At 45.5% G+C, this 24,710-nt stretch overlaps 1 protein-coding gene across 4 annotated transcripts in view; it reads left to right on the forward strand.

Annotated features, from left to right (window-relative positions):
- Positions 1-24,329, forward strand: part of LOC119951755 (ADP-ribosylation factor-like protein 6) — a 204,383-nt gene extending 180,054 nt beyond the window's left edge. For 3 of the 4 annotated variants that reach the window (XM_038775080.1, XM_038775082.1, XM_038775084.1), the window contains 3 exons: positions 14,883-15,116; positions 16,611-16,649; positions 23,480-24,329. In XM_038775080.1, the coding sequence (XP_038631008.1) occupies positions 14,883-15,116; positions 16,611-16,649; positions 23,480-23,587 (381 nt within the window). In that variant the 3' untranslated portion in view covers positions 23,588-24,329. The remainder of the gene's footprint in view (positions 1-14,882; positions 15,117-16,610; positions 16,650-23,479) is intronic. The other variant, XM_038775083.1, reaches the window with a different exon arrangement.
- Positions 24,330-24,710: the final 381 nt, after the last annotated feature.

A 24,710-nucleotide genomic window follows, 5' to 3' on the forward strand; every position in this document is an offset into this window, starting at 1 on the left:
CAAGGGGCAGCAGAGCAGAGCTTCTGATTGGCTGTTCCGGGGAGATTTGCATACGTGCAGTGCGGTCAGCATAAGTTGAAGGTGGTTTGTGAAGGGGCTGTTCTCGAGTGACAGCTTTACCCGAAATACTACTCACGTAGTGTCTCCCACCCATCCTCCTCCTCTAACCAAAAAAAAGTTCTGTCTGTTGGATTGCTAAACTAACAAGTTTTTTATTTTTATTTTTCAGTAGTTGGGAAGTTAGTTCAGTGGGAATGGAGGCTAGGGCAGTTGAATGTTCCTCCTGCAGAATGTGGGAGGAAAGGGTCACCTCTAGTGTCCCTTCTGACTACATCTGCGGGAAGTGCACCCAACTCCAGCTCCTCGAGAGCCGCGTTAGGGAGCTGGAGCTGGATGAACTTCGGATCATTCGGGAGGCGGAGGAGGTTATTGAGAGGAGTTATAGGGAGGTAGTCACACCTCAGGTAAAAGAAGAAGGTAGATGGGTTACCGTCAGGGGAGGGAGAGGGAACCGGCAGGCAGTGCAGGGATCCCCTGTGGTCGTTCCCCTCTATAACAAGTATACCGTTTTGGATACTGTTGCGGGGGACGACTTACCAGGGGTAAGCTATAGGGCACAGGTCTCTGGCACAGAGTCTGTCCCTGTTGCTCAGAAGGGAAGGGAGAAGAGGAACAGAGCACTTGTCATTGGGGACTCCATAGTTAGAGGAACAGACAGGAGGTTCTGTGGGAACGAAAGAGACTCACGGTTGGTGTGTTGCCTCCCAGGTGCCAGGGTTCGTGATGTCTCTGATCGTGTTTTTGGGATCCTTAAGGGGGAGGCGGAGCAGCCCCAAGTCGTGGTCCACATAGGTACCAACGACATAGGTAGGAAGAGAGATGGGGATTTGAGACAGAAATTCAGGGAGCTAGGGTGGAAGCTGAGAGCTAGAACAAACAGAGTTGTTATCTCTGGGTTGTTACCCGTGCCACGTGCTAGTGAAGTGAGAAATAAGGAGAGAGAGGAGTTGAACACGTGGCTACAGGAATGGTGCAGGAGGGAGGGTTTTGGTTTCCTGGATAATTGGGGCTCATTCTGGGGTAGGTGGGACCTCTACAAACAGGATGGACTTCACCTGAACCAGAGGGGTACCAATATCCTGGGGGAGAGATTTGCTAGTGCTCTTCGGGGGGGTTTAAACTAATTCAGCAGGGGGATGGGAACCTAAATTGTAGTCCCAGTGTACAGGATGTTGAGAGTAGTGAGGTCAGGGATAGGGTTAAAAGTTCGAAAGAGGGCACCGGCAAGCAGGACGCTGGTTTGAAGTGTGTCTACTTCAACGCCAGGAGCATCCGGAATAAGGTGGGTGAGCTTGCAGCATGGGTTGGTACCTGGGATCTCGATGTTGTGGCGATTTCGGAGACATGGGTAGAGCAGGGACAGGAATGGATGTTGCAGGTTCCAGGATTTAGATGTTTCTGTAAGAACAGAGAAGGGGCAAAAGACGGGGGAGGTGTGGCGCTGCTAGTCAAGGACAGTATTACGGTGGCGGAAAGGATGCTAGATGGGGACTCTTCTTCCGAGGTAGTATGGGCTGAGGTTAGAAACAGGAAAGGAGAGGTCACCCTGTTGGGAGTTTTCTATAGGCCACCTAATAGTTCTAGGGATGTAGAGGAAAGGATGGCGAAGATGATTCTGGAAAAGAGCGAAAGTAACAGGGTAGTTGTTATGGGAGACTTTAACTTTCCAAATATTGACTGGAAAAGATATAGTTCAAGTACATTAGATGGGTCGTTCTTTGTACAATGTGTGCAGGAGGGTTTCCTGACACAATATGTTGACAGGCCAACAAGAGGCGAGGCCACATTGGATTTGGTTTTGGGTAATGAACCAGGCCAGGTATTAGATCTGGAGGTAGGTGAGCACTTTGGAAACAGTGACCACAATTCGGTGACCTTTACGTTAGTGATGGAAAGGGATAAGTATACCCCGCAGGGCAAGAGTTATAGCTGGGGGAAGGGCAATTATGATGCCATTAGACATGACTTAGGATGTGTAGGTTGGAGAAGTAGGCTGCAAGGGTTGGGCACACTGGATATGTGGAGCTTGTTCAAGGAACAGCTATTGCATGTTCTTGATAAGTACGTACCAGTCAGGCAGGGAGGAAGGGGTTGAGCGAGGGAACCGTGGTTTACCAAAGAAGTGGAATCTCTTGTTAAGAGGAAGAAGGAGGCCTATGTGAAGATGAGGCGTGAAGTTTCAGTTGGGGTGCTTGATAGTTACAAGGAAGCGAGGAAGGATCTAAAGAGAGAGCTGAGACGAGCAAGGAGGGGACATGAGAAGTCTTTGGCAGGTAGGATCAAGGAAAACTCAAAAGCTTTCTATAGGTATGTCAGGAATAAAAGAATGACTAGGGTAAGAGTAGGGCCAGTCAAGGACAGTGGTGGGAAGTTGTGTGTGGAGGCTGAGGAGATAAGCGAGATACTAAATGAATACTTTTCGTCAGTATTCACTCAAGAAAAAGATAATATTGTGGAGGAGAATGCTGAGACCCAGGCTATTAGAATAGATGGCATTGAGGTGCGTAGGGAAGAAGTGTTGGCAATTCTGGACAAGGTGAAAATAGATAAGTCCCCGGGGCCTGATGGGATTTATCCTAGGATTCTCTGGGAAGCCAGGGAAGAGATTGCTGAGCCTTTGGCTTTGATTTTTAGGTCATTATTGGCTACAGGAATAGTGCCAGAGGACTGGAGGATAGCAAATGTGGTCCCTTTGTTCAAGAAGGGGAGTAGAGATAACCCCGGTAACTATAGGCCGGTGAGCCTAACGTCTGTGGTGGGTAAAGTCTTGGAGAGGATTATAAAAGATACGATTTATAATCATCTAGATAGGAATAATATGATTAGGGATAGTCAGCATGGTTTTGTGAAGGGTAGGTCATGCCTCACAAACCTTATCGAGTTCTTTGAGAAGGTGACTGAACAGGTAGACGAGGGTAGAGCAGTTGATGTGGTGTATATGGATTTCAGTAAAGCGTTTGATAAGGTTCCCCACGGTCGGCTATTGCAGAAAATACGGAGGCTGGGGATTGAGGGTGATTTAGAGGTGTGGATCAGAAATTGGCTAGTTGAAAGAAGACAGAGAGTGGTAGTTGATGGGAAATGTTCAGAATGGAGTTCAGTTACGAGTGGCGTACCACAAGGATCTGTTCTGGGGCCGTTGCTGTTTGTCATTTTTATAAATGACCTAGAGGAGGGCGCAGAAGGATGGGTGAGTAAATTTGCAGACGACACTAAAGTCGGTGGAGTTGTAGACAGTGCGGAAGGATGTTGCAGGTTACAGAGGGACATAGATAAGCTGCAGAGCTGGGCTGAGAGGTGGCAAATGGAGTTTAATGTGGAGAAGTGTGAGGTGATTCACTTTGGAAAGAATAACAGGAATGCGGAATATTTGGCTAATGGTAAAATTCTTGGTAGTGTGAATGAGCAGAGGGATCTCGGTGTCCATGTACATAGATCCCTGAAAGTTGCCACCCAGGTTGATAGGGTTGTGAAGAAGGCCTATGGGGTGTTGGCCTTTATTGGTAGAGGGATTGAGTTCCGGAGCCATGAGGTCATGTTGCAGTTATACAAAACTCTAGTACGGCCGCATTTGGAGTATTGCGTACAGTTCTGGTCGCCTCATTACAGGAAGGACGTGGAAGCTTTGGAACGGGTGCAGAGGAGATTTACCAGGATGTTGCCTGGTATGGAGGGAAAATCTTATGAGGAAAGGCTGATGGACTTGAGGTTGTTTTCGTTAGAGAGAAGAAGGTTAAGAGGTGACTTAATAGAGGCATACAAAATGATCAGAGGGTTAGATAGGGTGGACAGCGAGAGCCTTCTCCCGCGGATGGAGGTGGCTAGCACGAGGGGACATAGCCTTAAATTGAGGGGTAATAGATATAGGACAGAGGTCAGAGGTGGGTTTTTTACGCAAAGAGTGGTGAGGCCGTGGAATGCCCTACCTGCAACAGTAGTGAACTCGCCAACATTGAGGGCATTTAAAAGTTTATTTAATAAGCATATGGATGATAAGGGCATAGTGTAGGTTAGATGGCCTTTAGTTTTTTTTCCATGTCGGTGCAACATCGAGGGCCGAAGGGCCTGTACTGCGCTGTATCGTTCTATGTTCTATGTTCTAGGTGGCTCCCCTTCACAAATCCCATCTGATCCTCACCTATTACCTCCGGGACACAGTCCTCTATTCTGGCGGCCAAGACCGTTGCATCTACATTTAAAAGGGAAATTGGTCTGTACGATCCACAGCTCTCCAGGTCCTTGTCTCGCTTCAGGATGAGAGAGATTGATGCCTGTGATAGTGTTGGGGGAAGCACTCCTAACTCCTTGGATTCATTGAAAGCCTTGACTAACAGTGATCGCACTAGCCCTGAAAACATTTTATAAAATTCCACTGGAAATCCATCAGGTCCTGGGGCCTTCCCCGATTGCATTGCCTCCAATCCGCCTATCACTTCACCGAGCCCAATTGGGCCCCCAAGACTTCCACCAGCTCCTCATCTACCTTCAGGAACTCTAGCCTCATTCCCTCCTCTCCCGCAGGGGTTCCGACTCAAATAAACGACTATAGAATTCACAGAACACGTCATTAACTGCCCCCGGGTCCCTCACTACTTTCCCCCTCATCCTTAATTTTACCTATCTCTCGCCGCCTCCTGCTTCCTCAGCTGATGTGCCAACATCCTGCAAGCTTTCTCCCCATATTCATATACTGCCCCATGTACCCTCCTCAGCTGTTCCTCGCCTTGCCTGTGGAAAGGAACCCAAAATCCATTTGAAGTCGCTGGCACTCCTTCAGGAGCTCCTCATTCGGATACTCCGCATATCTCCTATCCACATGTAAAATTTCTCCTACTAGCCTGCCAGCTCCGCCCGTTCAGCTCTTTCCCAATGGGCCTGAATCAAAATATATTTCCCTCTGATGACCACTTTCAATGCCTCCCACGCCACCCCAGCTGTGGTCTCTCCCGTGTTGTTGGTTTTTATATACCCCCCGAATGGCCTCCCTCACTCGCTCACATATCTTGTCTGCTAACAGCCCTGCATCTAGCCTCCACTATCGACACTGAGAATTCCCATGTTCACCTGTAGGTCTAGCCAATGTGGCGCATGGTCCGATACTACGATTGCTGAAAACTTTTGTGTCCACCACCCCCGCTAACAATGTTTTGTCCAACATTAAAAAATCGATCCTGGAGTATGCCTTGTGCACATGAGAGTAGAATAAATATCCCTTGCTCCTTCTCAAATCTCCACGGATCAACACCTCCCCATGTGCTCCATGAACACCCGCAGCTCTTTCGCCATTGCTGATACTTTCCCAGACCTAGAACTCGACCGGTCCATCTTAGGATCTCGACCCGGTCCATCCTAGGATCCTTAACTGAGACTTTTAACTTGGTGTGAACCAAAAGTGGAATCTGGGATTTCCGTGGTGCCAAAAAACCATCAAGGAAATAGACAAATTACTCCAGCTATCTTGAAATGTGTGGTTTGAATCAAAGAATTTAAAATGCAGAAGGAGGCCATTTGGCCCAGCGAGTCTGCACCAGCCCTTGGAAAGAGCACCCCACCCAAGCCCACACCGCCACCCTATCCCAGTAACCCCACCTAACCTTTTGTTTGGACACTAAAGGCAATTTAGCATGGCCAGTGCACATCTTTGGACTGCGGAACGAAACCGGAGCACCCAGAGGAAACTCATGCAGACACGGGGAGAATGTGCAAACCCTGCAGACAGGCGCCCAAACCGGGAATTAAACCTGGGACCCTGGAGCTGTGAGGCAACTGTGCTAACCACTGTGCTACGTGCCACCCAAGTTTGTCTGCGGTTTGAACCTTCTGTAAAAATGAATCCGGATTTATAAAGTTTAGCTAACTTAATTTGGCATGGTATTGTCTTAAATAAACTGAGCGAGTTATTATTTACATTTGGTCAACAACTGGAGAAGCAGTACAGCATTGTTTGAAATATATAATTCACTTCTTAACTTGCCATATAGGTACCATAATAAAGCTGTTTTTTAAGGGATTAAAGTCAGTGAAACAAATTGTAATTTTATACTGCTGGTTACAGTTATTGGTCAAGGATCTTTTTCTTTGGGCAATCGCTCACTAGCGAGTATGATTGTCCACCAAAGAAACTCTGTTACTGGTCATGGATTCTGTCGTGTTGTTGCACGGCTGATGAGCATCATCCTGGAGCCGCAACTTTGACCGCACACTTGGCAGGTATTTCTGGGAGGTGGAATCAGTCCTTAAATTCTAGATCGCTGGTATTCTTTTCTTGGGATCCTTTTCCGGGCCTCCCCTTGCCGCCTAGTGTCCTCAAAGAATTGTTACTTCAATCAGGAGGTTCACCCAAGTAGATCTGAGCAAAATTGAAAAGTTTTCCATCCATCCTGTAGATTGACCTCAAAGCTTTCTGTCTTATTTCCGTCGGTGAGGACTGTGGCCCTCTTGGAGGAGTCTGGGACTGTACTCGTTGAAATTTAGAAGGATATGGGGGGATCTTATAGAAACATTTAAAATTATGAAGGGAATAGATAGGATAGATGCGGGCAGGTTGTTTCCACTGGCGGGTGACAGCAGAACTAGGGGACATAGCCTCAAAATAAGGGGAAGTAGATTTAGGACTGAGTTTAGGAGGAACTTCTTCACCCAAAGGGTTGTGAATCTATGGAATTCCTTGCCCAGTGAAGCAGTTGAGGCTCCTTCATTACATGTTTTTAAGGTAAAGATAGATAGTTTTTTGAAGAATAAAGGGATTAAGGGTTATGGTGTTTGGGCCGGAAAGTGGAGCTGAGTCCACAAAAGATCAGCCATGATCTAATTGAATGGCGGAGCAGGCTCGAGGGGCCAGATGGCCTACTCCTGCTCCTTGTTCTTATGAGTTGGAGGATGTTGATTAATTTCTCTGGTCAGCCAGCCTTTGACAGGGTCTACTATAGCACTTCCTGATTGACTGAGTCAAGCGATGAAGGCCATGTAGAGTGGTTGATGTCATTCCTACCGTTTCTTTTGATGTTCCTGAGCAATGAAAATTATGTCTGCTGTTCCACAGTTTGGTCGAATGCCACACAGGCTTTCCGGAAGGATTTCTTCGGACACTGAGATTTGGACGATGATCTTCCTGGCGATGAAGAGAAGGGAGATTCCTCAGTAGCTCCCACAATCCACTTTGTCTCCATTCTTGAAAATTGTGGTGATGACAGCATACCTGTGGTCGACAGGAATTTCTTCTGTGTCCCAGATTTTCAGCAACAGCTGATGGAGATGACGGGTGATTTCTTCTTCAAATTTGAAAGTCTCCGCTGAGATCCTATCCACTCCTATGTCCTTTCCATTCCTCATGTGTTTAATGGCGGCTTTGACTTTGTCCATGCTTGGCAGGAGTTTAAGATCATCTTTGGGGAGTTGGGGAATTTCTTCAAACACATGCTCATCTGTGAGTGTATCATGGTTCAGGAGTACTTTGAAGTATTCTCTCCATTGAAGGCTGATGTTTTCTTACTCTGCACCGGTTTGAGGCCTAGGGTATTGGGTCCTTGTATTACCTTGGCACTGAAGAAGCCCCGGGTGTCATGTTTGTCAGCTCCTTAACTTGCTCAGTTCACTATTTGTGATTTCCCCAGTTCTTCTTTGTACCTCCGCCGTGGCTAATTGATAAGCTCTCCTCTTTTCCTTGTTGGTTGTGTCATTTTGCCATGTCTGGAGAACTTTCCTCTTCTTGTCGATGAGGTCTTGGATGGTGTGGTCATTATCGTTGAACTAGTCTTGGTGCTTTCTGGTCATGTAGCCGATGGTTTCTTCATGGCTGTCTTCAGCGCTACCAGTTTTCTTCCACTCCATTAGAATGGATTCTTTTGAGATTTTGGAGAAGAATTTGTTGGAAGTTCACTCGCATGCCTAGCTCTTGAAGCGACTCAACACTGATCTTTTTTCTGAGCTGTTTCTTCATCTTCCCCCACTTCTGGTGGAGTTTGGGCATAGAGGAGGGAAGAGCCTCTAGTCTGTTCAGCAGTCATCTGTACTGGTCATTGCTTTGGTGATGAGGGCATCCTTTCGGTCTCTGGATCGGACAATGACAAAATCAATCATGTTCCAGTGCTTTGACCATGGATGCCTCCAGGAAGTCTTGAACATGTCTTTTTGAAGGACAGCACACATTTGGCGAGCAGGAGAACTCCGTTGTAGTTGTAATTGCCAATTCCTTCCTTTCTAATGGTTCCTTTCCATTTTTGGGAGGCCATTCAAACCCTGGCATTATAATCACCAAGGAAGATATTCTTATCTTCCTTTGGAATGTTAGAGAGTATAGTGTCCAGTGCGGAATAGAAGCCTTTTTAGAATTCATCATTGGCTTCAAGGGTTGAAGTGTGGACACTCAACTGTTGCCTGCTGGTTCTTGGCAAGTTGTAGACGGAGGATCATGAGGCGTTCGTTGATGCCGGCAGGGAGCTCAGAGTTGGTTGCTGAGTTTGTTCTTTTAAAAAAAATTTAGAGTGCCCAATTCATTTTTTCATATAAAGGGGCAATTTTAGCGTAGCCAATCCACCTACCCTGCACACCTTTGGGTTGTTGGGGGAGGGGGGGGGGGGGGGGGGGCGCGCGAAACCTAAGCAAACACGGGAGAATGTGCAAACTCCACACGGATAGTGACTCAGAGCCGGGATCGAACCTGGGACCTCGCCATCATGAGGCAGCGGTGCTAACCACTGCGGCACTGTGCTGCCCACTGCCGAGTTTGTTCTTGATGGAGAAACAAATTCCATGTGCCCTGGCCTGATCCTTGGGTTTTCCTCTCCAGAAGAAGGTGTAACCACCGCCGTCTTCCTTCAGCTGCTCTTCGCCTGTTCTCCAGGCCTCTTGCAGGGCAGTGATGAAATATTGAAGTGCCTGAGTTCACTGGCAACGTGGGCAGTTCTCCATTCTGGACGATTGTTTTGCTCATTATCGATGAGGGCTCATACATTCCAGGTTCGAAAATTCAATTTATCCATGAGGGTTCATACATTCCAGGTTTTATAATTCAGTTTAACTTTGATTTTTTTCTGCTGGATGTATTTTTCCAGCAGGTTGGGAACGAAACAGGCCTTTAGGACACCTTTTCTAGCCCTTTGCCTAAGTGGGGTGAATGGAGACATCCTGAAGAGGGCTGCTCAGTCATGAAGAAAACTGCTGAAAAGCTCTCCTGTTGTTTTCGCAGCCTAATTCCCAACTTCATTGCCATCGACTATGGCCTTCAGCTTAAACTGAGATATTTGTGCAGCCACATAAATATTGTGGCTACAAGAGTAGGTCAAAGGCTAGGAACCTTGCAGCGAGTAACTCCTGACTCCCCAGAGCCTGTCTGTCCACCATCTACAAGGCACAAAGTCAGGTTGCCAGAATATTCTCTACTTGCCTGGGTGAGTGCAGCTCCAACAACACTCAAGAAGTTCGACACCATCCAGGACAAAGCAGCCTGCTTGTTTGGTACCGCCTCTTCCACAAACATTCAAAATCTCCACCACCGATGAACAGTAGCAGCAGTGTACCAAGTACAGGGTGCACTGCAGGAATACACCAAGACTTCTTAGGCAGCACCTACCAAACCCACAACTGCATCAAACCACCACTACTTGGAAGTTTCCCTCCAAACCACTTACCATCCTGACTTGTAAATATATTGCCGTTCATTCACTATCACTGAGACAAAATCCTGGAACTCCCTCCCTAACATTACTATGGGTGTACCAACACCACGGGAACTGTCGTGGTTTAAGATGCGATTCACCACCACTTTTTCCTTAAACTAAATAGACGGTGGAATGGTTCTGGAGTGGGGATACGTAGGTTTACAATGCAAAAGGATATGGCAACATTGCAAGACAGCTGTTTAGGTAATGAAAATGAAATGAAAATCACTTATTGTCACGAGTAGGCTTCAATGAAGTTACTGTGAAAAGCCCCGAGTCGCCACATTCCGGCGCCTGTTCGGTGAGGCTGTTACGGGAATCGAACTGTGCTGCTGGCCTGCCTTGGTCTGCTTTCAAAGCCAGCGATTTAGCGCAGTGTGCTAAATGAGACCCAGAGTGTGACAAGAAGGGTCAGGCTGTGCAAACAATGAAACAAAAGCATCAAATAGGGTCAACGGGGTCAAAAATGATGGGGCGGGGGGGAAGCAAAATTAATGGCTCTTAAATGCAGGCAGTATTCAGCATAAAATAAATGAACTGACGGTACAAATTGAGGTTACTGGACATGATCTTTTAGCCATTACAGAGACATGGTTGCAAGGAGATCAAAGCTGGGAACTAAATATTCATGGGTATGTGACTTTTTGCAAGCGCAAGCAGGAAGGAAATGGTGTTGGGATACGAGATGGAAAAGTAAGGCAGACATGACCTTAGATCTGAAGATGTAGAATCCATGTGGGTGGAGGTAAGAAATAACAAAGGAAAGAAGACACTCGTTGGAGTAGTCTATAGGCTCCCTAACAGTAGCTATACTGTAGGATGGAGAATAAGTCAGGGGATACTGAGAAGCCTGTATCATTTAATTTATTGTGAGAAACCTATACTGGTGAGTTTTGCTGTTGCTATTAGAGGACTGTTATTAAATTTGTGGTTGCTGACTCATTCCTCAGATCTGCTATTTAATTAACTAATTTCCTACCCAGTTGATTTGTTTAATTTGCATTGTCAACTGGCCTGATATTGATAATATATAGTTGGTTTATGTAAGTGTGACACTTACTATTTGTCGTACAATCAAGGATGCACTTTGTTTTTAAATATGCGTCCTTATTATGAGGAATAAACTTGCATGTGTCTTGTTTAAAGTTTTGCTTGTAGTGCACATATCAGTTCTTCAGCCATTTTTGTCCTGCCTGCCTTTCAGGCTAGGGTCGCGATCTAACCAAATTCACTCCAAGTGTGGTAGCGAGCATGAAACGCTGGGAGATTCCCGATAGCCAACCCGGCGTGGCCGTTGCCAGTACCCAACACTTAACAAGCCCCCATGGGCTTCACGCAGCAAATGACTGTCAAGCCAGCTGATACGCCAGGACCATGCTCGCCAGCTCCCCGCTAACGAGGGGGAGCAGCACTTAAACCGATCCTGCAGAGCAGACTCCACATAGCATGCTGCCACACCACCAAGGAGACCGGCTCCAAGATTTGGAGATGTGGTCTTGGCCAGATTGTTAGATACGGTGGAGTCGAGGCTGGATGCCCTGTTCCCCCGAGGGTCTTGGCGGGTCAGCCACAGGGCAGTCCGGGAGGAAGTGGCAGCGGCCGTCAGCACGGGGATCATGACCAGGAGGACTGTCACACCGTGCTGCAAAATGTTGAACTGCTGCCACCAGCTGAGTTTGCATCAGTCCCTGGCACCAGTCCCGCCTGTCACCCACGCCTCTTTCCCCACCCCACCACCGACCATGCACATGGCACCACCCCTGTCCACTATTATGTTGTTGTATCCCATACCACCCATGCACAGTAGTGACACCAGCAGCTGCCTACCATCCCCCGATGCCCTCTGTGTCCCTGCAGGAAAAACTGGCCCATAACAGATGTTGTCAGGAAGAATGGACAGGGCCCTTGAATTTGATGCTGTCACAAATCAGTGATGCTGATGGTATGTTCTGTTGAAAGGATAGAACAGAATATTCTGATTCACCTTGAGAAACTCCATGAGCTAAATGTTACTCGGAAGTTGTCCTTCAAACTTGAGTATTTTCAGCTTTGTATTCATGACATACTGGAAATAGGCAGTTTATTTTGCAAATTTCAGCAAGAAAATAATACTTTGTATTAGTATTTTCTTCTTGTTGTTGAGTGTACCATAAAAGATGCGTTAACTAATCCTTTGCCAATACATTATTCGGATCAACAGTTCCGTAGTAATTTTCCAGGTAAAGCCTGGAAAGCCTTACTATATTATTCAGCTGTTTGACATATTTAGTGAATGAGAAATTACCTCGTAACGTGATGTAGGTGTGGGAGCGGTTGCATTTTTGCGAGCTCTGTCTCTGCTTATCTTGTAATCATTTATTTTATCCTGGTGCACATTTCACATATGTTTTTTCTTGGGATACATGGTTTGCGTTATGTCCCTGGAGGCAGGCGTTAATTGGGGTTTTTGAACACGAACCAAGATAAACTGTACAAATCCTTGTTTGATTGTGGCGGTTGGAGTGGGCTGGGGTGAGGCCCAGCTTGCAGTGGTGTTGTTGCTCTTGCTTCGGCGCTGCTATGTGCATCCATATGATGGCCACCACTGAGAATGTTATTCTGGATGAGGATCTCTGCGGTGCAGGTCATAATAGCTCACTTTGAAAATTTACGAGGATTCCTCAAGATCTCTCTCAGCACGGTAGCATGGTGGTTAGCATAAATGCTGCACAGCTCCAGGGTCCCAGGTTCGATTCCCGGCTGGGTCACTGTCTGTGCGGAGTCTGCACGTCCTCCCCGTGTGTGCGTGGGTTTCCTCCGGGTGCTCCGGTTTCCTCCCACAGTCTAAAGATGTGCGGGTTAGGTGGATTGGCCATGCTAAATTGCCCGTAGTGTCCTAAAAAGTAAGGTTAAGGGGGGGGTTGTTGGGTTACGGGTATAGGGTGGATACGTGGGTTTGAGTAGGGTGATCATTGCTCGGCACAACATCGAGGGCCGAAGGGCCTGTTCTGTGCTGTACTGTTCTAGTCTAGTCTAGTCCTGTGGACAAAGTCGAGGGCAATGAGAGAGTTCTTGCATTCGAAAGAGCACTTTCTCAAGTAAGGGCTCACCTTTGTGTCGTCGAGATCCTGCTTGCTGCATGGTATGTCGTCTGTCCTAACGGGTTCTGGAGGTAGGGGCCAGGCAGGGGTGTCTGTGAACCTAATTCATGGTGGGGAGGTAAGTTCCTGATTGAGTTTGAAAATTGGCTGCTATGTTTTAATAATCTTGATTTAGAGGCTGGTTGCATCAGATTCGATGGAGCACAACGTATCTGGCCTTCGAGGCCAGGGGTTGGTTGAGCTACCGATCACTGGTCCTATATTACCCTATCCTCAATGTTTGTCATGCGGAGTTGGAGGTGGCTGAGTGAGTCAAGTTGTTCCCCTGTCTGGGGGCTAGGCTGTGGTCGCCTGAATGTCGGAGCAACAGCACGGTGAAGGATGGTGCTTTGTTCGTTGGAATCCTTGAGAGATCTTGAGGAGTGTTCACTGATCCTGTCTTAGCCTATGCCTTATCAAGCAACATAGCTGGTGTCATTGTTCTGCAATTCTTCTGTAATCCATGACACTATCCCGTGTGATTATGTTGTTATTTGGTGTTCTCTTGCAAGGATATGCAAGATGAGAGCATGAGGGTGTGTGTCATCTGTTATCCTGTTCTAGCAACAATCGTATTGAGTCGGTTATGTGAAATGCGGTCTGTGCAAAGTTCTACTACTCCTTGTCATTGTGTTACAATCCTTGCGGTTATGGGAGTGGGGAGCTGCTTGTTGTCACCTCTTATCTCGCATTTAATGAAGGTGAATGGAGCCAGGGTGGGGTGAAGGGTGGATGATTGGGGATGGTGGGGTTAGTTCAGTCTCCATTGAGATTCAAGATAGCGCCCCCACCCCCAGTTAGAGCTAATCTGTATTGAGTTTTATTTGGATTGTTATTTTAAATTTAAGAATCCATGCCTTTATCCTTCAATGGCCTAGGCAGGTTATGTATCCTGGAGATGGTTGGGTTCCTCCTGACTCTTCAGGTTTAGTTTTGCCTTTGGGTCTCTGTTTGTCTTTTTAGAGCTATTAGACTGAGGGGATGAGTCATAGCGAATGTTGAGGTGAGGTTGGTTAATCTGCAGTTGATCTGTTAAAGAGAGGGATTGTTCTTTGTATCCTTTCTGTGATGGCGGATTGTATGGATGGTGGTGGATGTCTTTGGGTCAGTTCAGGCATCCCTTGGGTTTTTGTTTTCATCCAGGAGAGCCATGGTGTGAGTGGTCGCACACAGGGCAGCTCCTATTTGAAGGCACAGGAAAGACATTTTTTACACGATATTGGGTGGTATTTTGATGAAATGGGGTAGTTGAAGATTGAAGGAATGGCATGTCTGCTGGTATTCTAACCCGGCAGAAGACAGAGAGAGACCTGGTCAAAGAATTGGAGGAAACCTATGGCACAGCAACCAGTGTAAGGATGGCGGAGAGGGAAAGGCTGGGGCAAGGTGGAAAACCCCAGATGGAGCAGTTGATGGCTTTCATTAAGGAGGATTTCCACCAACAGGGGAAGGAAATGCTGGAGAATCGCTCGAAGGAGCTGTGGCACCCCTGAAGAGTTTGATGGACCGGGTGGAGAAGTGTTTGGAGGTGCAGGGGTTGCAAATTCGGGAGATCGAAAGAGTGATCTCTGACCACAGCGATCGTGTGGTGGCTCTGGAGGCGGAGATGGGGCTCCCAGGAGATCTTTGTAAAACATTGAGGGCAAAGGTGGAGCAGCAGGGCAATACCTTGAGGAGGCAGAATCTGCAAATAGTGGGCCTGCCTGAAGGAGTGGAAGGTGTGAGTGCCACGAGGTATGTCTCGAATATAAAACATTCCTAAACATTTTTTAAAATTACCTAGGTGCAATTTATTGGTAGAGCAATCCATGCATAAATATTGCCCACCGAGGAAAGTTACTTTTAATTTACATGGAGAGATCACGTTCATTTAAGTATTAGCTTGCCATACGTACGTTTAGTTTTAAGATGTTGCATTTTATATACTGTACATTTGTCTGAATGTGTTTGCACACTTTTACTTCAGAGCCTTTATTGAATCAGATTTGGGTGAAGAATTTGATATACTGGCATTCCAAATGTATCTTTTCTAAATGTATTTCAGGCGCATATATGTTTGAGGGTGAACAGGAAAGCATTTCAACAGTACAACACACTTATGAAGACTGCAGTCAGCTGCTTGTGGACGTCTAGAAACTTTGAACAAGATATTCACCCGATGGGTATTGGAATTGAACACAATCTGCTAGTACAGACCAGGGTTCCAGATTTTGTGAGCAGCTTTACAATTGTTAATCATCCAGCACTCATGGGACATGCCTTAAATTTTATCCAGAAGGTAGGCATTGATTGTGAACTAAGACCCAATTGCAAAGGTTACAGAGAATCAGTGTTACAGCAAATTGATTTGTGCCAGTGAGTTTTATTCTGTTTGTGCTAGTGCAACCCTGTCATTATCTGGCAATATTATAATTGAACTACAAAATGATACAATAGTTGTAACCTTGCTTTCAAGGTTGCATACTCCAAAGACTTGCAGGTTAGTGGATTGGCCATGACCAATGGCAGGGATAGGCTGTGGGAGTGGGCCTAGATAGAGTGCTCTTTTGGAGGGTCAGTGCTTGATGAGAAGAATGGCTTCCTGCTGCATTGTAGGGGTTCTATGGAATGATCTAAAGTTAGGCGTGTATCTGTAAACTTCTCAATTACTGATATGTTACTGTATAATTTTGATTCTTATGTGCTTGCCTACATTTGGAGTAAAAGGAAATTAATTGACTATAGGTACAAATCAGTAATTCCTTGAGGAAAACTTGTAGACTCCCTGGATAGATCTCTTGATAAAAGTGGCATGAGGCTATGCCCTAGACTGGCTAGAGTGTTTAAAGTAATATCGACATATTTATATCCAACAGAAATCTTGTTTTGAGACATAATGAAGTATTCTGTTGTAATCTCATTTTTAGCTGTCTACTTAATCTCTGACACTTCATCTTCATTTGAGCATTGCATTCTCTATCTCTCTTGCTGTTCCTTCAATGTCTCACTGCCACCACCCTGTAGGGCCCCATCATTGTCTTTCTTGCTGAAATATCTGTTCTATCTTCCTCATCCAGTCTCTGCACTCATAATCCTTGGTGATTTCAACATCAGTCTAATTTACTCATCTGCTCATCTTCTAAATTTCACCACACACTGAAGCTATTCTGTACAGCTTCTTTAGCTCCTTCATTGTGCCAATTTTGTCTCTTCCTCCCTTCAATTTCTGTTGTAGCCCTCTGGATTGGCTGACTGAGAGTAACTATTGATGGCAACACTCTTTCAGATATAAATAGTTCATCACTATCATTGCACTGTCAGAAGCCAGTTGTTTGCTATATGTATTCCACCCCAACAGTGGTTCTTGATTCGTACAAATTGGGCCTGTCTGATTTTAATGGCTGAAGTTGCTTATTTTTTTCTGACATGCGCTTGTTTGCAAATTTTGTGTTTGTTTGTTTTATGACATTGGTTGCCACTAGCGATATTTATAATGCTGTGGGAGAGAGTTTTAACTATAATTTAAATATATTTAATTGATTCTATCTCCCACACGGAATTTGTACGGCACGGTAGCACAGCTCCAAAGTCCCGGCTTAGGTCATTGTCTGTGTAGAGTCTGCACATTCTCCCTTGTCTGCGTGAGTTTCCTCTGGGTGCTCCGGTTTTCTCCCGCAGTCCAAAGATGTGCAGTTTAGATGGATTGGCCATGCTAAATTGAGAATCAAACTTCTAAAGAAGATGCTGATAGTTTTAACTTTGATAACCCCAATATTATTATTTGTTTTTGCAGCAGCGGCCCAGTAGAAAGAAGCAATTGCATGCAATACAGGTATGCTAAATAGATGTTTTTCCAAAGAATATCGATGAGAAAATGAGATTTGATCAATCCATCTTGCGCCTCGTACATATGAATGTGATCATGTATTGTATTTTGATATAAACAAATAATTGATCCTACATTTCCATTTGGCTTTTGAAATTCCTCTGTTAATACTTGTTCTTATTTGATCTCTTCCTTTTTCACTATTTTCTTCTTTCCACTCCCACGATTTTCCTGTTTCCACCTTTCTTCCATCACACTCTTTTCAGCCATTTACTTTCTCTACCCTTTTCTGCCTCCTGTCTCTACCGTTTCCTGACTCCTGTCTTTTATCATGCCACCTCGTGCCTCTCCATTATATTCTTGTTTTCCATTCCTTTCCCCAGGTTATACATTTTCACCCTCGTCCACCTTGACTCAGTCATAACACTCTTGTCTTTGAGTCAGGAAGTTGTGGGTTTGAACAACACGTTGCCATTAGGATGAGATATTAAAGCATGAAACTAATTGCCATCTTGTGTCAATGTAACACGTAAGAGTCATACAGCACAGACATGGCCCTTCGGCCCATCACGTCAAAAACAATCATCTAACTATTTAGATCTCATTTTCCAGCACTTGGCCCATAGCCTTGTATACCGTGGGATCGTAAGTGCATATCTAAATATTTTAAAAATGTTATGAGGGTCTCTGCCTCCACCACCCTTTCAGGCAACAAGTTCCAGACTCCCAGCACCCTCTGGGTAAAAAGGTTTTTCCCCGTATCCCCCCTAAACCTCCTGCCCCTTATTTTAATCTATGCCACCCCTGGTTATTGATCCCTCAACCGGGGGAAATGTTTCTTCTTGTCTACTTTATCAATGCCCCTGATAATTTTATACATCTCAAATCATATAATAATAATCGCTTATTGTCACAAGTAGGCTTCAATGAAGTTACTGTGAAAAGCCCCTCGTTGCTACATTCCGGCACCTGTTCAGGGAGGCCAGAATGGGAATTGAACCCCCACTGCTGTCTTGTGCTATCTCCCCTCCATCTCCTCTGCTCCAAGGAAAACACTCCAAGTCAAGTTGATTCAATCTCTCTTCATAACTAAAACTCTCCAACCCAGGTAACATCCTGGTAAATCTCCTGCACCCTTCCCAATGCTACCACACCCTTCCTGGTAAATCTCTGCATCTTTTTCAGTGCTATCACATCCGCCTATAATGTGTATTCCAGAACTGCATGCCATATTCTAGCTGTGGGCTAACCAGTGTTTTATACAGTTCCAGCGTAATCATCTTTTTCTTAAATTCTAAGCCTCGGCTAATAAAAGCAAATATACCATATGCCGCCTTTTTTTAAAATATTTTTATTGGCATTTTCAATTTTACATAATGAAACTTTGTATTTATGCAGTTCTTGTGTACATACAACCTTTCTTGATGCCCCCCCCGTCCCCTCCTCGGCATCCCCTTCTTTTGTTCTAGATGTTCTGCCCCAGAGCTCCTGTTCTCCCCCTTCTCTTCCCCCCCCCCCCTTTTCTGGTTTCTGTTGCAGGCCTTGTGGGCTCGGGGGAGGGGGGGGGTGTTGCTTCCTGTCCCATTCTCTTCCCCCCCCACCCCACTCTCCCACTTTTTCCTATGGTTCCCAAGTTTTCTCCTCGCTTCATCCCCCCCTTCCCTGTGTACCTCTTAGAGTTGTGTATCTCTGTCTGCTCTTTCCCCGTCTCTCATCCTTTCCCTAGTCGTTGTTGAGCAGGTCTTTGAACGGGCCGACAAACTGCCCCCATGCTTTGAGGAAGCCTTCTTCCGACCCTCGGATGGTGTACTTGGACTTCTCCTGATGGAGAAATTCCACCAGGTCTGCCAGCCAGTCTGCAGCTATGAGTGGTGCTGCAGATCGCCAGCCGAGCAGGATTTTCCGGCGTGCGATTAAGGAAACGAAAGCAAGGACATCGGCCCTCTTTCCCCGTGTGTAGTTCTGGCTCTCCTAATAGCCTGAAGATTGCCACTCTTGGGCACGGCTCCACCCTCACCCCCATGACTTTGGACATGCCTCGAAGAAGGCTGTCTAGAACCCTACAAGTCAGGGGCAAGCCCAGAACATGTGGGTGTAGTTAGCCAGGCCTCCCTAACACCGTTCGCATTTATCCTCCACCTCCAGGAAAAACCTGTTCATTCGGGTTCTGGTTAGGTGTGCTCTGTGCACCACTTTAAACTGCATGAGGCTGAGCCTTGCGTAGGAGGAGGTTAAGTTGGCCCTGCTCAGTGCTTCGCTCCAGAGTCCCCAGCCCACTTCTGTCCCCAGTTCGTCCTCCCCCCATTTTCGTCTGACTTTGTCCAGTGGCAGTCTTGCCCTGTCCAGTAGCTGTCCATAGATTTTCCTGCAGTTTCTCCCTTCATTACTATCCTTGTTTATCAGGCCCTCTAGAAATGTGGTTCTCGGGGCGCTGGGGTATCCGACCGTCATTTTGCAGAGAAAGTGCTTTACCTGAAGGTGCCTAAGTTCTTGTCCTTTCGGTGGTTCCAGGTCCCCCGTCAATTCGCTTAGTATCGCTAGTCTTGTCTCCCATGTGAAAGTCTCTAAATGTTAGCGTGTTAAATGTTAAGTGGTGTCGAGCATGGCTGGTGGGACTTTATAGTTTCCGCAGATGGGGGACATCTTGGTCAAACCAAAATGTTGCCTCTTCCAGTTCCATGTCCTTGGTGTGACTATCACCACTGGGCCGGATGTGTGTTTCGTCCGGGGGGCAGAGGGGGAGCGCTGCCGTGGCGATGGCCCGAAGGGTTATTCCTTTGTGGGAAGACTCCTTCATCCTCACCCATTCTGTGGTGTTCGCGTATCCATCCCCTCACTCTCTCTTCTATCGCTACCCAATGGTAGTATTCGGTAGTGCCAGGCCGCCCACGACTTTTCTCCTCTGCAGTGTTGATTTGGGGATTCTTGGATTCTCTCCCCCCCCCCCCCCCCCCCCCCCCACCCCACCACACACACACACACACACACACACACACACACACACACACAAATGGCATAATCACTTTGTCTGCTGTGGAAGAAGGCCTTGGGTTGAAGATCAGTATAGATCTGAACAGGAAGAGGAACCTCGGCAGTGCATTCATTTTGATCGTCTGCACCCTCCCTGCCAGGGAGAGCAGGCGAATGTCCCATCTTTGTGGGTCCTTTTTCACTTCCTCCACCAGCTGGTCAGATTCGATCCCAGGCTATTTGGATCCCCAGGTAGTGGCATTTGTTTTGGACTAATTTGAATGGGAGTCTCTCCAGCTCTGCCCCTCCCCCATTTGGGTTCACCGGGAATGCCTTGCTCTTGCCCAGGTTAGGTTTATAATCCGAGAAGGTTCCAAACTCTTGCAGGAGCTGCATGATTGCTCTCAAGCCTTCCTGTGGTTCCGAGACATAGAGGAGCAGGTCAACCGCATAGAGTGAGACTCTGTGCTCTCTGCCTCCCCTTTGGATGCCCTTCCAGCTTTTTGCACCTCGCAGTGTAATCGCCACAGGTTCAATTGCTTGGGCAATCAGGAGCGGGGAGAATGGGCATCCCTGCCGAGTGCCTCTGTTGCAGCTGGAAGTATTCAGAGCTAGTGGTGTTGGTTCGAACGCTTGCCTGGGGGCGTTGTACAGGATTTTCACCCAGGAGGTGAACCCTGCTCCAGTACCTCAGAGGTTCTTCCTCTCGACCGTATGTGACCACTTCTAGTACGCAGTTCTCCAGTCTCTTGGCCAGGATCTTCGCGTCTACATTGAGCAGAAAAATGGATCTGTTTGATCCGCATTCCGTCGAGTCTTTGTCTTTTTGGGGTATCCGCGATATCATGGCCTGTGTTAGGTTAGCGAGTCTGCGAACATGTCCCTTGGGTGTGGAACCAGGGCCGGCGCAAAATTTTTATAGCAGTCTGTTGGGTCCAGGCGCCTTCCCCGCCTGCATGGAGCTGATGCTCTCCGTGATTGCCCTATACAATTGCAGTAAGTTTATCCCTTCCTTCCTGGCTATCCTCCAGTCCACCGGCACCTCTCCTCTGTCCAGGGAGGAATTGAAAATTATTGCAAGCACCCCTGCTATTTCCTCCCTTGCCTCACTCAATAGCTTGGTATACAATTCATCTGGCCTGGATATTTGTCCACTTTTAAGCCTGCCAGACCACTCAGAACCTCATCCCAATCTATGTTAATCTCTTTAATTTTTTAACAGTCCTTCTCCCTGCTTTCTATACTCACACTGTAAGCTCACAAGTGAATACTGACAACAAACTATTCATTTAGAGTCCTATCCACATCCTCTGGCTCCACACACAAATTACCACTATGGTCCTTAATGGGCCCTACTCTTTCTCTAATTATCCTTTTACCCATAATGTGCTTGTATCTCAACTTTGGATTTTCCTTTATTTTACTTGCCAGTGTCCTTTCATGTCCCCTTTCTGCTTCCTGGTTTCCTTTTTAAGTTCCCTCTTGCACACACTATACTCCTCCAGGGCTTCTGCTATTTTGAGCACTCGATAACTGCCATAAGTTTCCCTTTTTCTCTTTATCCAATGCTATAGATCTCTCAATTCCCTAGATTCACTGGATTTGTTGGTTCCAACTTTTTCTTTATTGGAATATGTTGGCCCTGTACTCACTATTTCCTTCTTGAATGTGTCCCACTCTTCTGTCATAGATTTACCTTACAAGTGTCTGCTCCCAGTCCACTCTGGCCAGATCATATCTGATCTTATTAAAATTGGCCTTCCCATAGTTTAGAAGTTTGATATCAGGCCAATCCGTCATTTTATATAACATTCTTGAATCCAGCAGAGATTTTTGTTTTAATTTAGAGTGCCCAATTCGTTTTTTTTTTCCAATTAAGGGGCAATTTAGTGGCCAATCCACCTACTTGCACATCTTTGGTTTGTGAGGTGAGACCCACACAGTCACTGGTAGAATGTGCAAACTCTACGCAGACAGTGACCCAGGGCCAGGATCGAGCCTGGGATCCTAGGTGCCGTGAGGCAGCAGTGCTAACCACTGTACCACCGTGTAGCCCTGAATTTAAAGATCCCTGTCTGCAAAATGCTCCTCCACTGATACTTTAACCACTTGCCCACCTTTGTTACCGAAAAAAGTCTAGGAATGCCCCTCTCTTTTAGGTCCTTCTACGTATTGCCTTAAAAAGCTCTCCTGGGTGCAATAAGAATTCCACTCCCTCTAAACCTTTCACACTATGGCTACCCCAGTTAATATTGGGGAAGTTGAAATCCCCCATTATCACTAACCTATTAGTTTTACACTACTGTGAAATTTGCCTACATATCTGCTCTTCTATTTCTCTCGGATGGTGAAAGTATCATTTAAACCATGCAAATGCGAGGCAGTGACAATCTCCGACAAGAGACAGTCTAACCATCTGCCTTGACATTCATTAGTATTACCATCACTGAATGTCCTAACACAACATTGTAGTGGTTGTCAGTGGATATTTTGCAGCAAGTAACTCTCCTGACTCACTTTTTCACCACCTGCAAGGCATAGGTCAGGAGTGTAACAGAGTACTTACACTGGTCTGGGTGAGTGCAGCTTCAACAATATTGAAGCTGAATGCCATCAAGGACAAAGCAACCTACTTGTTTGGCACCCTATCCACCACCTTTCTATTCCTTCTCCACTGGGCAGTACGGTAGCACAGTGGTTTGCACAGTTGCTTCACAGCTCCAGGGTCCCAGGTTCGATTCCCAGCTTGGGTCATTGTCTGAGTCGAGTCTGCATGTTCTCCCCATGTCTGCATGGGTTTCCGCCCACAGTCCAAAGATGTGCAGGTTAGGTGGATTGGCCATGCTAAATTGCCCTTAGTGTCCCAAAAGGTTAGGTGGGATTAATGGGTTACAAGGATAGGGTGGCTGTGTGGGCTTAGGGAGGATCCTCTTTTCAATTATTATTATTATTATTATTATTATTATTATTAGGGCCAGTGTAGACTCGATGGGTCGAATGGCCTCTTTCTGCACTGTAAATTGTATGTCACTGGTGCAGTGAGTATTATCTACAAGCTGCAGTCTTGTAACTTGTCAAAGCTTCTTTGACAGCACCTACCAAACTCAGGGAGAGTTTACCATCAAGAAGGATAAGAGCAGCAGCCACATGGAAAACAATACCACCTCCACATTTCCCTCCAATTCACAGATAGCACCTTCCTGACTTTGAAATATAGCTGTTCCGTAATCATACAGACTACGGTGATTCAAGATGATAGCTCCCCACCACCTTGAGGGTAATTTAGGATGGCAATAAAAACTGGCCTTGCCAGCGAATGCCCATTTCCCACAAACGAATTAAAAAGAGCAAAAAATCCAAGTAACTCTTAGAAGAGCAGGAGAATTCTAGTGTCCCAGTGTTGCTCTTTATGGGGCTTTTCTTTGCACAAATTGGCTGCCACGTTATAACAGCAACTATGTTTTCATAGTAATTTCACTCCTGGAGTTTCAGGTGTGAAGATTTAAACGGTGCGATACAAATGTGAGCTTTTTTTCTCCCTTTTTTGATCTTCACTTTCTTCACGTCATTCTTTCACCCCCACATTATTTCTCTTCCCCATAGTTTTATTCTCTCAACCCGGTATGTGATTTATTTATCTCATTGCATTTTTTCCTCAGTATCCTTTTGTCTTCCTTTTTTGTTTTATTTCTAACACAAGTGTTTAACATTGTAAGAGCAAAGAACTACAGTTACATATACCCAAGAAGTTGCGTTACAAGTGCCAGGATCATAAGGAACTTTACTAATTTGTGCCTATGATTTATCCAGTGACAGAGCTGCATCCTATGGAATCTCTTATAACTGTATCGTTTGTTTTTCGATAGGGAAAAGCATGGAACTGGTATGTGGAGTATTTGTATGACCAAGAGCTTGATGGACTTAAACACTTCCTTGAATCCTGCCTACACACCGTGTCCAGTTCAGAACATTAAACTACAAGAAATTGCACTATTGAACTGTACTATTCGTGAATGAGAGATTTCACAGCATCTGCTTGCTTTTTGCTAAGTGCATAAGATGCCCAGCTGCTTCTTGAATAATATTATGTATAAATAATGGAAGAGTGTTAAATAGAGAGGAACTGGTACATATGTTAATCCGAGCGCATTGGCCGAACATGTTTGCTGCACTTATCAGGAACCCAGAGAACACAAGATGTATAAGAGCTAAAGTGCAATGTTGCAATAAACTCTACTATAATAATCCAGAACAGCTGAGAAGGATAGTTCATAAAGACAGCAGATGACGTGGAATGTTTCACATTTCAGGTAATTTATTGAAATATGCGTTAAACATTAAATAAGAAATAGAGAAGACTAGCAGTCAAAATGTAGAGTGATCAAGAATGGTATTGAACAACATAATCATCATGAAAGGCCCTTAAAATTGTGTTTGTAAATAATTGAACCACTAACTTGTCAGTAAAATGTTGGCTTTGCATTTAGTGTTCTGCTTCATTTCCTCAAGCACAGTGTACAATTGGAAGAAGTTTCTGAAATAATTTCTTGCTCTACAAAAGCTATTGGAATACACAACTGTACAGCATCCCTTCAGTGGGCATCTACAAAGTAGGCTTGCTGAGCATGTTTTCATGTTATTTACCAATGCCTCCAGTATTTAAAGTAATGAGCAAATAAAGAAATTGCATTTTTTATAATGATGCATTAATTTCAATTATAGCATTTTTCTTCTTGAGGTGTCACAGATTTGAGATAAGATCCTCCTAACAATTGTTCAAAGTAGTCTCTGAAATGGATCCTTAGAGCCGATTAAATGTTTTTATACTCCTCTTAATCTTAAAACATAGTGCAGAGTCTTTTTTATTACTTAAAAATTAAATAACATTTTATTGTTCCTCCATTCCAATTACTAGTAAATGTAGCATGTAAATACAATTTGAAAGACTTTTGAACAGAGAACATTTGCAGGATTCTCTTTTTTAAATATTTTATTGAAATCATTTTAAACATAGACAATCAGAAAAATACAAAAGCCAACTGTGGCAACGGCTAACAAACCCCACCCTCTCAGCACCTCCCCCCAATCAACACACCC

Source organism: Scyliorhinus canicula, chromosome 17 (genome assembly GCF_902713615.1).
Source record: "Scyliorhinus canicula chromosome 17, sScyCan1.1, whole genome shotgun sequence".
NCBI classification, from domain to species: domain Eukaryota; kingdom Metazoa; phylum Chordata; class Chondrichthyes; order Carcharhiniformes; family Scyliorhinidae; genus Scyliorhinus; species Scyliorhinus canicula.